At 48.8% G+C, this 17,413-nt stretch overlaps 3 protein-coding genes across 3 annotated transcripts; 1 reads left to right on the forward strand and 2 right to left on the reverse strand.

Moving 5' to 3' along the window:
• Positions 1-1,726: 1,726 nt before the first annotated feature.
• Positions 1,727-3,296, reverse strand: GWT1 (Glucosaminyl phosphatidylinositol (GlcN-PI) nositol acylation protein; the record flags this gene model as incomplete). Its single annotated transcript, XM_044819218.1, has 2 exons — positions 1,727-3,124; positions 3,195-3,296. The coding sequence occupies 2 exons, from the start codon at positions 3,294-3,296 to the stop codon at positions 1,727-1,729; spliced, it is 1,500 nt and encodes a 499-aa protein (XP_044686920.1).
• An 824-nt stretch (positions 3,297-4,120) lies between these two features.
• Positions 4,121-5,362, forward strand: J7337_001479 (uncharacterized protein; the record flags this gene model as incomplete). The annotated part of the gene is made up of 2 exons (XM_044819219.1): positions 4,121-5,099; positions 5,163-5,362. 2 exons carry the CDS (start codon positions 4,121-4,123, stop codon positions 5,360-5,362), a joined length of 1,179 nt encoding a protein of 392 aa, XP_044686921.1.
• Positions 5,363-11,352: 5,990 nt separating this feature from the next.
• On the reverse strand, positions 11,353-13,154 carry GT2 (Type 2 glycosyltransferase; the record flags this gene model as incomplete). Its single annotated transcript, XM_044819220.1, has 4 exons — positions 11,353-11,658; positions 11,713-12,007; positions 12,060-12,914; positions 13,021-13,154. 4 exons carry the CDS (start codon positions 13,152-13,154, stop codon positions 11,353-11,355), a joined length of 1,590 nt encoding a protein of 529 aa, XP_044686922.1.
• Positions 13,155-17,413: the final 4,259 nt, after the last annotated feature.

The following is a 17,413-nucleotide window of genomic DNA, read 5'->3' on the forward strand; positions in this document are numbered from 1 at the left end:
TCATCTTGTTCGTAGCATCTTCCCTGGGGATCAGTCCATGAATTCTTCCTTGACCTTGCTTGAACCGAATGTCATGCATAGGTATCAGTAGATTTCCACGACTCTGGGGCTTGGGCACACTTGATCAGCGCCGAATCTCGCTTGCCATTCATTTCCCCAGATCCAGCAACCGATTTTATTTTATGACTTCAACCACAGCGAAATCTCAGTTGCGGCTTATTACGAGCAATAATTACATTTATATTACATGTGCTCCTCAGGCTATGTTGGTACTAACCATTATCCCGAGACAGTCCTTTTTTTCCCACGGGCTCCTGAAACACCCTAATATCATGACTTCTTTTCCCGCGACTTAGACGCCACGATATATATTTTCATCTAACATTGACGTCCTGGACATATGCAGATGAAGAAGAAACACAAATTGAGAAAGTCACCTGAGCGTGCACGACTGTTTTTCGGTGGGAACTTGCACAATAAGACTGCGCTTGTGGTGTTGAAGTCCAAGAGCAGCATTAATACCGGAGATGAGCTACGCGTAAAGCAGACAGGGATCCATCTGACGTGAATTTGAGCTTGACAAGGTTGCTTTGACTTCTTTTCTTCGTTTCAGACGTCATCTTCCGGCGTCGCCGTCTCCAACAACAGATTCATTCTTTTGGAAGAATCGATGCGGGAACTGGAGATCAATCTTCACGTCAAAGTGTTTGGGTCATGAACGTCAGGCTTGGTACAGTTCTCATAGAGATGGCTTCCGATGTCATGATGGGCTATTGACCTTTGCTTTTCACTAGATCCCTTCTCAGCTGAGCCACTATGTCATGTATAGATGGTACGTTATACCTTTCAGCTGAAATTGGAATCACCCCTCACTTCATGTCGCGACCCGTTCATCCTGGTCATCATGAGCTGCCAAGTAAAATGCCGGGCCAGTCATCCTTGTCATTGATAAGGCCTTGATTCTTAGCCCAGATCCCCGATATGTTTGCGTCTTGAACCACAATTGCAGTTGCATAAGTGAAGATCGCGTTACATTCACTCGACATTTCATCTCTAACGCATGACTTGATCCTAGTCATGGCCTTGATTCCCCTCTCGATCTACGCTCTCGATGTCACTCTTGATCTTTGATGTGATACTTGTGGTAAATTCATGCCCCCATAGCAGTTATGACTAGTTTCGCTCATGCGATGAGTTATAGTGATAGTCGCATATGTTCCCCAGTTACCCTGAGCTTTAAGCAAGCTGGCTTGGATTCATCATGAAGTGAGAGACCGTCCCTTCACGATAGAACAGCCCTTCCTGTCTTGAGGTATCCAAAGAGGAGTGTCCTTTCTGAAATCCGTTCAAGAAGCATGAACTTATCTTATGCTGTCTAACAGGAATACAACTTCTCGGTCCTTGTCTTATTTATGCATACATCTACGAGAAACAACACGGTATGCAAACCTGTTGCAACTCACCTCTGAAATGTATTAGAAAGTCATGCGCAATGCTTAGAAAATTTGCTAGCCATGAACCACTGGAAGTTGGTAAATTGAAGCGGCCGTCCAGTGTGGTCAAGTTAAATTCTAGCATTTGAATTCACGTGTACCAATGGAGCCAACATAAGTTCAACTTATATCTGCGTATTTTTAACACGTTCTATTAAGTAAACTCTATAATGACCACAAAGCTGACGAAATGCTGCGCTAGATATGTGAGATCGAAATGCCAGATGCGATGTTTAAAGCTTAAAGCTGATATTATAAGCATCTAATGCCACTGCGACCCCTGTGATAGTTGCGGTATATGCAACTAATATTCCCATTGTCAGTACGGGAGTAGCATCCAGCGTATTGACTGTCATATTGACCAAGCCAGTCAACAAGTTTGCCAACAAGAAGATGGCCAATCCGTTACGGTTGTATGCTCGGATTACACGGCTGGTGGCTTGCATATAAGCCTCCTTCTCTGTCTTTGCGTCTTGTGCATTATAGAAGGTAGGGAAGAATATCGTGTCAATGACCGCAAAACCCAACAATTGCAAGGTGTTGAAGGCAACAACCCACAAAACATAGGGTAAATTTGCCATGCGACGGGATACTGCCAAACCGAAACCATAGTGATAATTCGTGGAGAGCAAATAGAGTCCAGTCCAGACACCACCCCAAACAGCCATAGTCATCAGAAGGGTGTTCCTCTGAGCTCCGGGGCTGGCGGTACTCTTAGGAGGGATGTTACGGGGAATGACAAACATGCCCGTATCTTGCCCAGCAAGGAAAATTGCCAGGTATCCAATGAAGCTGAAAATGCCTTCCCGGTTCATGCTGATTAGGTCGGTCCTGGGCGCCGTCAAGACATACGCCTTCAGACTAGTGGCTTCAAGCAGAATTTGATATGTGACGCCCACCAACAACGACAGGGCTGCAAATGAAGGAATCCATTTCAGAGCTGACTGGAAGATGGCAACAAAAGGGGGCAGAAACCCAAGCGTGAAGAAGAAGTTCCAGTGAACGCCATATTCTGTCACATGTTCGGCGTAGTCCAAGCCCTTAACACTCAGGAAACGTATCAACCCTAACACTAGCAGTGGAATAGAATGGCGCAGCGAATGCACGATCCGGTGGGAAAGGGGTGTTGCCCGGCCTGTTGTGCGACCTATCGCTTTCTCGCGCAGTACAGGACGAGCTGCAACAAGGCCGGCTGAGAAGACAAAGGATCCAACACCTAAGTCCATCAGAGAAGTACCCCATGTCTCAACCTTGGCAAACCGTCTAGGAAACAAGCGAAAGTCGACAGCAAGAATGGCCACACAGGTGACAATCATCATGCAACCGCGAAAGTTTGTGAGGAAAGGCTTTGTTGATAAGACATCAAGCTGCCCGGAGTTTTCCTTGGACCGCGCATTTGGAGGGACCTTGAGCTTCTTCTTTCGATCTGCAGATTGAGGTGGGAGGACGAAGATGAAAACCGCGGGCGTAATGAGAAGAAGGTTCAGAAGAAGCGGTGATTTCGAATAGAGAGTTATCGACAGGAGAATGGCTCCAACGTTGAGGAGGAAATCAACAGCGAATGCGAGAACCGTATACGGTTCGAAGAAGGACTGGCGGGCTTGGAGGACGGACCATAGAATAATTGCTACCTGTGACAATTCGAACTTAGCAACTATTCATACGCAGCATGGTATGAGCAGGTGGAATGGGGGTACTAACAGCCGCAACGGATGTAACATAATTGATTTCTGCGACAGAGCCGCCGGAGAGATTGGACACAAAGTCCTCCTTTCGTTGCTTGTAGCTCCCGGGTTCAGACATGGCCAGCGGCAAATGACGGCAGGCCTCAGCGCATAATTTAGGAGAGTGTAGAGGTTCGGGCACAAAGAAACGGTGGAGGCAGTAGATCTGTAAAAGTTGACAAGTAATGTTAAAGTCAGCCTTGAAGTTACCACGTTGTAACGTGTAAGTAAAGCTGTCGTAAGATATTGAGATGGAGGGCCCGAGGCTACGGGAGAGGGGAGCTTTGACCTATCAGCCAATGAGACGTTGCGCCTGAGACAGGACACACTGTCACGTGTATCCTCACCACCAACCTCAGACGCCTTCTACACAGTATTAGTCTTCCGTCTTCAACCTCGCACCAACAAACACTGTGACCTTGCGATATTCGACAGGTCAGACTTCCCTCAGCGCCTCATTCAGGCCGCTGGGCCGGGGAGGCCAACCAGAACCGGGCCCTGTCCCGCGGACGCAGACCCTTCGTGTCGGCATCCGTTGCCTAGAGCAAGCCGCATTTCTTTGTTCTTTGCCTTAGCAAGCACACGCTTTCATTTCGTCAAAGATTTACGCCAACGCCATATGGCTAACTCCTTTGTGTTGAAATCTCTGAAGTCGGAGCATGTTGGGGCAAATTAGCAGCGCATATGTCATCCTTTCATTAAGATCGGACGCCATTTTATTCCAATAATAAATATTTATCATCCTGCCATGGGAGTGAGGGCTACTCCTTGTTCCTCATAATACTTCACTCTCCCATCCTCCACAACCAGCAGTGTCAAACTCCTTGTTTGTGTCTCATCCTTATCTGCCTACTCATAACTTCTCCAATATCTACGTGAAACTCCTTCTTCGTTATATCAAATATGACCACAGTCGCCTCCGAAGCCAGAACTCGACCACCCATAGAACCCATCCAAACTTCAGGCCCTGGTCTCAATGTCCGGTCTTTAAGATCCCGTATCATCCAGAAGAGCCCGTCATGGACCCCTTCACCCCTATCACCACACAGCCGACCTCTTCCACAACTTAGAGAGCCCAAAGACGATGATACGAAGCATGATGATGACACAAAAGTTGATCAATTTGAACCCCGAAAGCGTGATCTTCCCAAGCTTGAGTCCGGTCTACGCAATGTCTCCTTGAGACCGGTTGCACCTCTTTCTCTCCATAGCACAGGCTCCAGCACTTTGCCATCCCGGCCCTCTCCCCTTTCTGCACCACTCTTGGCTCCTCCCGTATTCCAAAGACCTACTCTATCAGATGAAACAAGAAGCATGCTGCTTCAGGAATCAGATGTAGAGCGGGGTGATGAATCCCCTCATGTCGACTATGGGCGCCGACAATCTGCCCCTGGGGGTCCTTTTCACACCAGAGCCATGCATCTTGCTCGACAAAGAGAGCATCATCGTCGCCGATGGATCGCAGCTTCACACAGAGCTCGCGAGCCTGAGATATTTGTGCTACCTGTTGAGCTTCGTCGCTTGTCTCAGTTACCTTCGAGTGATGTAGAAGCGTCTTCGCCCTATCCTTCCGAGAGACGTTTGACTACCCGTGTGGCTGTTCATTCGCGTGGTCGGAAGTCAATTATACTCTCCAGAACCTTCGACTTGGACGAGTTACGAGCTACACTTCCAGTTATGAGCCCCGTTGATCGACATCAGGAGAATAGGCGTGCATCAGTTGTCACTCTTCAACCTCCTTCTGTCAGCTCCCGAGCATCATCCCCTGGAGTCTCTCATGAGAGGCGTCATTCCCACGGTGTTCTTCCTAGAGTAGATGCAAAGCCCTCGCCGGCTTTTGAGCGCAGAGGCTCCCGCCAAGGTTGCGGTTCTGTCCCCATACGTAAGTACCTGGATCTTTGACCTCAGCATCACGACTCCGCAAACCAAGTCTAAACTTATCCAGGCCTCAGCTATGCTCGAACATACCTTCCCATTCTGGCTTCGGTCATTCTTTCAGAGCACGTTCGTCCTGGAGACACGATTGAGCTCCCCCTCCCACATCCTCATGCCTGGGGGGACACCGTTGCCCATGTTTATACAGGACGAGTCACGCTTACCGAACCCATGAAGCAGAACATCCTGTATCTTGGGGGCTCAGTCTAAAGCAAGAAGAGAACAAATCAGGGGCATTGGTAAGTGAGAAGTTTTGAGCTTCTTGGACATCAAATCTTGATGGGTAGCTGGACTATGGGAGGAAACTTTTGAATATCTCTTGTAATTTTGGGTGTCGTCAGCGAGTCAATGTAACATTTCCATTCTTTAACACTCAATTCCTTTCTGCAACAACCACTGAAGTTAATGGGAGTCGGTTACTTCAATACAGAGACTATGAGATTGATCGTCCCGGGCTGTATAGATGGTGACATCCCTTTAGTTTCGAGTTGCATACGTCTTCCGTCGGGCAATGCTAGCCTTCTAGCATAGGCCATAGCCCGTATACGATGACTTCAAGCAGCCATTGCTCCTAGGTGTTTTGCTCTGTAGCCTTTCCAGGCTGGACACTTACATCGAGATATGCGCATTTAAGCATCGCGTCGTTCGTGTAAGAGAGACTATGAACTAAACACCATAAGAGCTCTGACTCTATCGACGAAAAATCTCAGAGGGATGTCATGTAAAGGGAACGTTTGAGGCGTTGCAGAAACTAGACTTTTTTTTTCTTTTAATCATCTATCGTAAACAAGAAACGTCCCTGTGAGCCGCAGACTCAGGCAGTCACCATGTTGGATGGCGAAGTCATAAGAAAATATGTAGTCTTTAAACGGAAGGATGCAAAGGAGACCTAGGTTACATCACGTTTTTCTTCGTTATATCTTTCGTGGCATTGCTTGATCTGTTTTTGATAGCGACCTTGCCATCATCTTGCCCGAGGCATTTTTCAACTACCCCAGGTTTGGACAATGCACATCATCATGTTAAGGCCCTACCTCGGTTGATATCGCGATATATCAGTAGGTTTCTTGGCGCAGACGACCAACTTTATTTAGAAGGCGTTATTGATGTAAAAAATGGCCGAGGGGACGATCTCAGCCTTCACATGTCTCAGACAGTCTCTACATCGGACATCACGCGATGTGCCCACAAGATCACTGACAAGAGATCAAAGCCATGAAATCTGGAGCTAGCATCACGATGGTGGTCAAAGAACAAGCCCGTGCCTATCTGCTACTGCTCGCTCACAGCCTATCGTGGTCCCCTCCCCCACAAATGTTCGATGTGTTGTCGACACGAACCCTCCAGAATGCCAACTTCGCTTGGTTTAGTAAGTGGAGAAGACCGGCGCGACGCAAGCATGGCCTGCAGGATGCACGCTCGGACGCTGATGATACAAACACACCTAGTGCCTCGAGTTAGCCTGGCCTGACGCTGCCAGGGTTCTTCGAGGCACTAAATTCTATCGCGTGTATTTTGGGCTAGGTTCTTTAGGTAGCGCAGTTAGGATGTTCAACAGTCGATTTTGAGACAACAACCTGCATAAACGGTAGATGAAAGAGAAAACATTTCACTACTAGGTTAGCAGTTTCTGCGCCGTAGACTTGCTCAACCCCAGTCCACATACCTACTTATCGAATCTTGATAATACGCAAACGTGGATGAGCTCCCTCACAACCAGCAAACACATAAAGTTTCGTCAAGGGTCCATGTTGAAATGGACCGGCCCGGCGGCTATTGCGGCTTTGCGAGTTGAAGCGGACCTCCGAAGAGTGGGCGACGAGCCACCGATGGTAAGCCGCCGCACCTCCGCCCACCGTTTTCGGGTGGGCTTTGTGAAAACGGTGCATAAAGACCGCGAGTAATTCAGTGCATTTGCAGAGTTATATGTGAGCCAGTGACAGTCGTGGCCAAGTAATTAACGCATGAGACCATATACCTGCACGACTTGATAGGCGAGTTGCGGCCGCCGGAAAAGATCAAAAGCCAACCAGAGCCGGCTTCCAAACAAAGCGATATCTACCCTTCCTCGTTCTGCTTCATTTTAATGCACGGCAGTTAATACATTCAACTTGGCTGCAGCCACAAGCAACGGCCACGGTCTCTATGCGACATTTTTTCCGGGAGGTGACGGAATCTGTAGTATTAACTCTTGGCTCTGATTGCGTTGGTGTCTGAGAAAACAGCAGGGTATACACCAAGACGTCCTTTGGTGGTCATGGGTAAGCATTTGACGATGTGACGCCTCCGGCCGATAGCGAGCTGCAGCTAAGCATAGGGGGATGGGTGGTGGGTGTACACTTGACGGGCGATGAGCGAACAGACTTGTCGATCTTAGAACTGCATAAGAGGGTCGATAATCGTCAGACGCCATCTCGGCCGGGGTCTTTTCTTGCGCCATCTCTACAGTAGCAGAAGAGGAGACTACGGTTGAGCTTGTAAGGATGAAGAATGGAGACGGGAAGAGAGGACGGAGATTGATGAATCAATGAAGTCCTTGCCCAATAAACAGCAGCAAACCTGGGCAATGTACTTTCCCGAGTCGATCGAACTGGTCTGCACCTCCCTACCTTACCTAGGCTAGGCTTACCTGAGTTCCTAGAGTGAATCTTCCAATCTCTCTCGCACCCAAAGATAGTAGTTTAAACATCACCTCAGGGAAGGAAAGGATGTACCATGTACCTACCTAGTCTCTAGATCCCGCTCGGTACGAGATCTCAAGTTGCCTCATCAGGCAATCGGTTATGAGAAGCTTTGACCATTGCTTGTTGCTATCACTCGATTAGGCATCTCGACCTTGCACCAACCAACACTGAATACCTTACCTTTGAGAGATAATTAGCTGGACCTCGACAAGCATGGTTCACCTACTACAGGCACCAGCACTTGCTGCAAGATGCAGATGACGAAGTCAATACTTCAGCATCGCAATCACCTCATCGGGTTCCGGGCCGTCTGAGCAGAATATGTGATTTGTCCATGTGCTACATAAACTGAGCACCTCAAAAATCCAAGACATGCATATGTACGCATACTCATGGAGTTACATGTGTTCAACGTCGGCAGGTCTCAGTGTATGATAGAGGGGCATCATTTGTGCAGGACAAACCACATACTACTGCGATTCCGAAACACCAGGAACGCTTGATGCGACTTTTTGATAGCCGTTGTAGTTCTCTATCAACAACAAACCCTGTCCCCAGTTGCAGAGGGTTTTGCTTGGCGTCACGAATGCGATTGACCCGTGCCATCCTTGCTATTGCCGATTGAAGTCCGAGCTCTAGACCCACGGCGATATCGTCGCCATCAAAGAGAGGGGAAACGGGGCTACTCGCAAGGGTCCATGGCGCAGCAACTGGATAAAACACAACAGGGACAGTGACTCGACAGCCAGATCGAGGCTCAGCCTGTGCAATGTCGATTACCCAGTGACCTTTCTGATATGTGGCTATCCGTCCCATCCCGTGGGGCTGGTTGTGCTATGAGCGTTGCGATACGACGAGAGAAGAGGAATCTCCAGTAAACCTTCTGTATCAACGGCATTGGCCACTCGCTGAGTCGCTGACTGACGAAAGATCTGCAAAAGGATGGACTATTCCCGGAGGATTAACAACCAGGGACCTGCATCCAATTCGATGTAAGATGATGTTATGCAAAACTAGAAATCCAAGGTTGTGGGGGGTTTTGCAACCTTTGCCAAAGGTTGGGTTGGTGACACAAGCAGGATCGGTCCTTTGGTGAAGTGGGTTTTGGAGCGAAACATCGTCACAGACATCAGTCGTTGTGGATATCATTTGGATATGTCTCTCCAGGGTCAACCAACATGATATGCAGCTTTGCAACTCCTAATAGGCCCCGCGGGCTCACGCAAGACATTACGCCAACAATAGCATCTAAAAACAAGTTCTGATACAATACTTATCTTGTTATTGGTAAAAGAATATTGCTTCTCAAACAGAGCCGGTCCAATGACGGTCATATGCCGGTCGCACACCAAAATAGCAGAGCCCCAAGGCCCGCAGAAAGCTAGACAAGAACCAACATGGCATTACGACAATGATGATGAACGACATACATTGTGGACAACTGTCATAATTCATCATGCACCGAAGGTTGCAATAATATTCGACACTCACACCATCAGACACGTTGGCTCTTGTTGCAGCTGGTAGTCTTTGCATATACAACTACACACTACCTGCATTACGTACTATTAGATTCAAGAAGAGATAATGCAACGAACGGTATAAGGATAATCACGATGCAGAGGCCAAGCTGACAAGCCAGTCGCATCATGGTGATCCTGGTCTAGCCTGGCTTACACTCGCTACCCCCAGACTGAGACTCAGCTAACCAGAATCACATCAGGTACCTTGCGTTGTCCATCTCACATCATGATATCTAATGTATTGTACTCCGTAAGTGGGTATCAAGAAAAAACCCCGCGTCAGAATCCATATCATATCAAAGAGGACCAAGTGCAGACGATCGCTGTCCACAAATGCTTAGCTCGGCTTGAAAACTCTAGCCTCTGTGCTTGGCGTCTGTCTTGCACCCGTCCTCCAGTGAACTCGATCAAACCCCTCCCCACACAAGCAGGCTCGGCTTATTACGTTTCCATTCTGGCTGTGCTCGTGATTCGCACTCGCCATGCTGCGAGACACATGATCTAGCCTGATAGCTGTCACGGCCACGGAGATTGAGAATGGGATCGATGTCTTGGTTCGGCCGACAAGGAGGGGAAGCGGAGCGTAAACCTGGTGGGGGCTTACAGGCTTGCTTCTTGACTCTGAGTCTTGTCCAACCAGACTCCCCTGTCTTGTCTGAGCCTGCACCTCATCTCGAGTTGAGTCCCGCTGAAGATGCAACGGTGATCAGGGAAACCCGGCCTGACAATGACACGAAAGTGGTTCCTGTTTGCCCTCGATGCCACATATTACGACTCGCGTTGTTTACTGGGACACATTGCCTAACAGGGCAGGACCCTGGATATCCCGAGCTTCACGGATATGTGTGTATCAAAACCTCCAGATGTGATGCGACAATTAATTCCCCTTTGACTTTGTGGCTACCTGTCTCATCAACCTCCGGCACTTGCGCAAGATGCGAGTGTAACACGTCAAGCCCTAATCCCAATATAGCTTGCTGCAGTTGAGCAGATGCAAGATTTTGGTGTGCCATGGCCCATAGTCAAGACCAAGGTCACACCTGAGCGAGGCCTGCCTGCAAACCATCTGAGCTGTCGTACCATGAAACTAATCACTCTGTGTGTGGGTGGTGCTGTGGATCTCTAATTGCCAGTCCATTGACCATCCTTCACTCTCTTCTTTAGGCTAGGGCTGTCATCACTAAACTCGAAACTAGTGCCAACGATGCCATTTTAGGTTACTCAATGTCTCTACTGAATCTGTACCTATCCTTGCGAACTAACTAACAGGTTGTTGTTTGTGATGTGGGTTTAACTGGGTATGAAATGTCTGCGCCCGTTATACCCGCCTCAGAAGTCAGAACCAAGTATGTAAAGTCAGATCACAGAGGCCATATTAGTAAACAAGTAATTGTCAGGTAGGAGACATCTCCCAATGTTTTGATTATCACTCTCACATGCCTTAAAGCTAGCTATGCTTTGTGTACCCTTTGTGAATCTCACACACCACCTAGAATAGCCTCCACCCAGTCCCAAATGATCCCAAATTGTTACAAAACGAGGGAAGAGACTCTTGCTCGGGTTTTGTTAGCAAGTCAAGAAGCTAGTAGTCATGATAGCCTTGACTGCTTTCCCACCAAAAAAAATATGTTTGGCCCAGCAAAGCTCGCTGTTCAGATTACCAGGTGTCTATCATCTGCTTCGGAAATATCTCATTCCAAGGAGGTGACACTCTCAACCTCGTCAGCGGCCGTCGACTGGAAAAGCATAATCATCATCCCCCTAAGAAGCAAGAACTTTTGCCCAACCGGCCTCTTGAAAGGCCTTCCATCTGTGTCCCCAATCCGTCCTTTTTTTTTTTGTGGTGGCTGTGGTGTGGTGTGCAAGAAGTAATAAAAGAGAAGAGATAGGAAGATTTTCGTCGTTCCATTTAACCATTGGTCATGGACAATTAACTTCCACGTGAAAATGAAAAACGTTATTCATGGCCTCATCAAATCGTTTCATCGCCAGGTCAGATTACCCAACACTGTGAATTGATCGAAGTTTCGTTCGTGTGCAGCTTGGTGGTGTTTGGCATCATTGCCATTGGTGTATGCACTCGTATGGGCACATACGAGGTGCTTGAATCGTACGCGGCATAGTCGCTCTTTTCCCATGCGACTTGCTGTGCCTGAGGTTGCCGTCCCTTTTGACGGGCGTTATATCGAATAAGCGATCCCTTGCCAGGAGGTGTCTTCAGAACGATTGAAGGCTGCGGGGCGGGAGCAAGTCGCTGCTCATCATTTGCATCTCCATCCGCTCGGCTACCCCATGAAGTCTAAAAAAACGGATGGTTAGTTGATTGCTTTGGCTCTGGTTCATTGCAACGTACCATATTCAAAGTGATCAGGGCGTACAGCTTGATCAATCCGTGGAAATATCCAAATATGACGGAAACAGGCAAGAACATGATATCGCTTGGGTTTCGAATAAACAGACCCATCAGCTTGACTACCTTGGTGAACGCAAACATGAAGATAAACTGAGTCCAGAATGCGTATCGGCGATTCTGGATATCCCAGTCCGCTGTTCCCCACCAGCATGAAGCTAAGAGAAGCGGATCAACGACAAAAGCCAGCGAAGTAAAAGTCGCGAAGTGAAGAGCATATGTGCACCACAACTGTTGCCTGTTTCTTGTTAGGTCAAACAAATTTTACACGGATAATTCTTTTTACTCACTTCCAAATGTAGCGTTCAGTGACCATGCTGGTCCAGTTGCTTCGCCAGTTGCTTCGGGCCCAACGAGAGCATTGATACAAAAATTTGGTGCTGTTCTCCAAAGTTGTCTCGATCTCACACTCCTTGTCGTACTGGATCCATGTCTTCCATTGGTGGCTTACCAGCCAACGAGTCACAAAGTTGTCGTCGTCAGCATTCAAAATCCACTTTCTCCACTTCTCGTTCTTGAAGCCGTGGAGAAAGTCATGACTAGAGAGGATTTCAGAGCGGTAGGCGCCGGTACGGCCAGACATGCATGAGGTGCCACCATCGATATTGTGGGTGGCTGATATCTCAAAATTTCGACGCTCGATATAAGCTGCACCCAGCCAGTTCCAGGCCTTGGTTGACCAAGAGCCATCATGCTCCCGTCGTACTCGTTGACAAGTTCCTACACCGCCGATTTGAGGGTCTTCAAATGGAGCGAGGATCCAGGGCATAAGAGTCGAGGGCCAGGTCACATCATCGTCCGCCATGATAGTGATGGGAGTCTCGACCTTGGGGAGCGCCTCACACACCTGCAGGCGCTTGTTGGCAATAGGAGTATCCAGAACACGGACTTTGGGGAAAACCAGGGAGTCTGCCAGGCGCTGGAGGTCTTTTCGCTTATCATGCGTTGTGACCAGAATCAGCTCGGCAGGCTCACAAGCGAGAATGCTCTCAATGGAAGGGCGCAGCTCCTCGAAAGCATTGTGAATGGTTGGGATAACCACAGTCACATCCTTACTCGTGAATGTAGGTTTGCTGGGGATGGGCTTCGACTTATATGTCCAATGGCTGACGCAATGAACTAGAAGACGGAGATAGCGATGAACCCTGAAATCAGGTTAGAACTGGTTGGCCAGGGAGAGACTTATGGCTTTATCAAAGCCTTCTTGTTGAGAAACGCAGTTTCCATCTCAAGATATTGGAGATGACTTACCAAAGGCCTACAAAGAGGTACAGCCAAAAGGTAGTTGAATACCAAAAGTTGAAAGAAGGCATTGGCAGTGCTAATAACCCAGCAAGGCCAGGAAGATGGCTGCGCCCAATACTTTGAATCTCAGATTCAGACATGCTGAAGCTGTTAAAGTTTCGAAATCCAATGAGGTTGGTAGATGGAAGGAAGTGCTGTTGATGCCGCGATGGGCAGAGATGTTCTTGTGATACACGGCTGCTGATGGGTACTGCACAACGAGGGTAGAGATTCGAAAGAGTAAGGGCGAGGAGGGGTTTATAAGTGATTTCAAAACAGGAGTCTGTGTCTCGTAATCTGGAATTGATCGTGGTTGACCGTGCAAGATGATTGTGTTGTGGTGAAAGTGAATCAGAGACGCTGGAAGTATCAAAGCAAACACACTATGCACGAGAGACACAGTCGCACCGTTGCAAGACTCGAGGCACCGGGATAATATACAATGACGGGAAAGGAAATTATTCAAAGATGGCCATGACAAGAGGAATTGGCCGGCAGAAGAAGGGCGAGGAGGAGGAAAAGAGGTAGTGGCGATGATAACAGCCTGGGGTGAAGACGGGGAACGGGACTATGATATATACCTAAGCCAAACCCCGTCTCTAAAACGGACCATGCATGAACATGGAGTAGTGAGGGTCCTTGATGAGGTCGTGGGCCATCGTAGTGTGTACCTAGTCGTGGTGGCACTGGTAGGGCGGCAACTATGTACGTAGAGACAAGCGCGCAAGGCCTGTCGAGATTTGATCTTGTTCTGGACAACGGACAAGACAGCAGGGGTGTATTGGTCTTGCGCTCACTGCATTAGGACCAGGACCAGTGGGGAGCGAGGGGTTGGATGATTTGAGAGGGTTGGAGGGGCCATGTATGGCGGCGGCGGCGGCTCGAATTGGGGGATTAAAGAGGGCACAACTATGTAGCTAATTAGTAGCGCACCTGGGATTGGAGGAGGGGGTGTATTGAGATCACAGGAAAGAGAAAAGAGACTGGCGCGCGTTATTTGAGATGTGTTACTGAGAGCCATTTGAGTCTCATTCGACGCCGACCCCGGCCGCGTTACTACCGAGAACGGTACGGGTTTATTTTCTGTCATTCTTGTTGTCCATTTCCATGCTACTCCTGCAAGTTGTCGAGAAATACTGGAGCGACTGAGCAAGCGGGGTGACTGTACATTGCAGACATGGAGCACTGCGACTGTATTCAGGACAGGGCATGGGGGCGCAGGCTCGCAAGCGTGGAGTCGACATTAGCATCTTCTGCTAGGCACCTCAGTGCCTTGGCCTGAAAACTCCAGCATGTCCGTTCGCTTGACTTAAGACCCTATCATCGTGGCGCCGATTCTGGGCTGGCGCATGAGAGTCACGTCTCGTGCCCGTAGCAGCCCATGTCAAGGTAATGAATAGCACTTGGCCAGTGCTGCTCGGCCCGCGGCGCACATCATGAGCCTTGTCGTTTCGTTGTTTTGCCTCTGGGGTCCAAAGTGCAGGGTTCACACAAACCTCGATGGCGTCGATGGCTACGGACGGGAGAGGAGACATGGGACCTTGTTCGTGTTTAGCGTGTGGATCTCTTTCCTACTGGCGCGAGCGAGTAAAGTCCAAAGAAGCCAAGACAAAAACAAGACAGCCATTCAGCATCGCATTACCTAGGTGAGGATCTGGTGGGGAGTGGGTTAATAGCTGAGGCAGCTTGGACATGAACTAGGATACTGTATGCATGTATCTAGGGACTCATCAATCTGCAACATAAAGCATAAAGCACAACCTGACTTGGAGATATGCCAGTCCATTAGCCGCTCGCCTGTGGTGGGACAAGCCGGCTCATCGTATCAGAAGCAAGAGGTGGTTGTCTTGCATCTTGCATCTGAGGTTCAGAATGAATCCAGTGGAATGCATTGGACAAATGAGCAAATTGCAGCGCTGCTTCTGCTGCTGCAGTTGTGAGAGGCCTGATACAGCTATGTATGTATATGTATTTCGAGATTGCATATCGACAGATGAGGAGAAGATCATTGATCCATTGGCCAACCAAAGGCCACTGAGCGGAGAGGCAATTAGCAGCGAGCTACGGAGTACTGTACGAGGTACGGAGGACTGCCTTCGATATCGGATACCATGGACGTGCAGGCTAAGAATCCTTGGATGCAGGAACTGGGCCCTGATGCGCGCCAGCTACTGGACAGAGTATGGAGATGTTAGCGTAAGGTATGTATGGAGAAGACGCAGCATGTAGGTCGAAGAAGCGATATCACACAATGTACAAGGGAGCTGAGCGGAAGACGGCTGATTCCTTCCGTGGCAATGAGATAAACTCATCTGAGGTACCTAGCTAGGGAAGGTCCATGCTGAGATCAATCTTGATCTCAAGGTAAGTGTAATCGACAAGATGGGGGAGGAGCAGCACTAGTGAGTTTCTATTTCCTTTGGGCAGACTCCTGTAAGTTGAACCATCATGGATAGTCCGGAGGAAAGTGGTACTCCGTACAGAAGGTGCAGATAACCTCAAATCCGAGGTCCCTGTCTGGTCAACGTTAGCTTAGTTGTCGAGGGAAGAAATGGTGGGGAACCCACCTTAGCACCTAGGTAATGCGCCTGCCTATGTGCCTTTCCTGGTTGCATAACTTACGTCTTCTAATTTTCCTAGCTGATAATTGACATCTTGGTGGCTTCGTCCAAATCGTGCTGAGGTACCTCTATAATGACTCAGATATGTCACTCCCATCGTCTAGATAACAATCTGGTACCCTCAAACATCCCGTTGCGATGTTACGAATTCTCTTCGACTTTCTTTATCGCCAACATGCACCTCCACATCAACCGCCATGGATCAGCATGGATATCTTTCTCCGAGTCAAGTAATAAAGTCGCTTGAGGTGCAGAGAGGATTCCCGTGCCCTATCCACGCAGGAAGAGACAATGAGAGGACAACCAGAGAGGACAGTGCATGTATGAAGTGGCCAGAGAAAACGCATCATCACATCACTTCGCATTTTCTCGCCTTCTCGAGTCGTCGAGATTGGATCCGCTCCGCCCATAGACGGCTGCCGCGTTGCGTTGCCTACCTCCAATGGAACTCGTGAGGACCCGCGGCCGATTATGCTCGGGGGGAGGAAACCGGCCTGGAGAAAACAACCGACCAGCGGACTCTACCAAAACCGCAGATCGACCAACCCGGCAGCTAACCAGAGGCGACAGGGTTGCAATGCTGCGGATCCTCTTCGGCTTCGGCTGGCTGATGAGATTTACATTTTGGAAAAGCCAAGAGTCTGCTTCTGCATCATCTCCGCTGGGCCCTTGTCTCTCTCTTCCAGTCATTATGGTTGTGTTACCTGCATCGGCAGCTTTAAGAGTCAGTGCACGGTGCAACGCACCAAAGCCGATGATCTGTGGCTAGCTGCTATCTGTTGAGATATCAAGTCTTGGGTGTAATATGACAGGTGTCACTGTATGGATGGGCTTGGTACAATATGCCACTACGCTGTCTATCAGAATACAGCCTTCTTTTGCTCCGCTACGTTTTGGACTGTTCTGCTTGGGGAAGCGGAATTTCTGGCCGTTTGTGGCTGTCCCTTTTCATTTTTACCCCAGCAAATTACTGAATTCTGTTTCTTAGATTGGACAGGCCCTTCTCATGATGAAGATGCACTTTTATGCGGTTGGCTCTCGCTGGAGTTACCTTGCTGAGATACGGGCATAGAGTCTGGAGGAGTCGTACGCAATTGCAGATGGTAACTAAACCCGTAAAATCACACCATACCCAGATCTGCTACTTCTTCGCGATGCTCGAACCCACATGGCCTGTTGTTGGCTTTTGCTTGAGACAGGCACCACAAGGGTCTTCCGGGTAGTATCATGTATGACAGCCAAGACGGTGCCACAGCTCCTGGGGCCAACTGAACATCACTGGTTTGAGCCAAAAGAGGGAACTACAGACACGAAGAAGGTCTGCTCAACTTGCATCCAATGCAAAAATAGCTCAGCACAACCACCTTGCTTGTGCACATGCGGAAATAGACAGCAACGAGACCTAGTGGCATGTCGGTCATGATATACTCCAATTGGTTCATCTTTGTCGACTGCACATTGTCCCAGTCCTTCCTGATCGATGATGAGCCGCAAAATGACCCGTCCGTTCATTCTGGCGCAAAATGGGTCAGTCGTTCGCTCCACATCGAATTGACTCCACTGTCAGCGAAGAGCCATTGTAATTGTTGCTCAGTCGACATTGGACAAATAAATCAAGCTCGCCAGATCCCGAGTCCTTACCATTTGTGATCTAGGCTCACAGAGGCTGGCGCGTGCGCTCCAGCATGTGGATATTATACGCACGTCTGTCCTGTTAGGAGCCTTCAATCAACTCCTAG

Source organism: Fusarium musae, chromosome 1 (assembly GCF_019915245.1).
Source record: "Fusarium musae strain F31 chromosome 1, whole genome shotgun sequence".
In the NCBI taxonomy this organism is placed as follows: Eukaryota; Fungi; Ascomycota; class Sordariomycetes; order Hypocreales; family Nectriaceae; genus Fusarium; species Fusarium musae.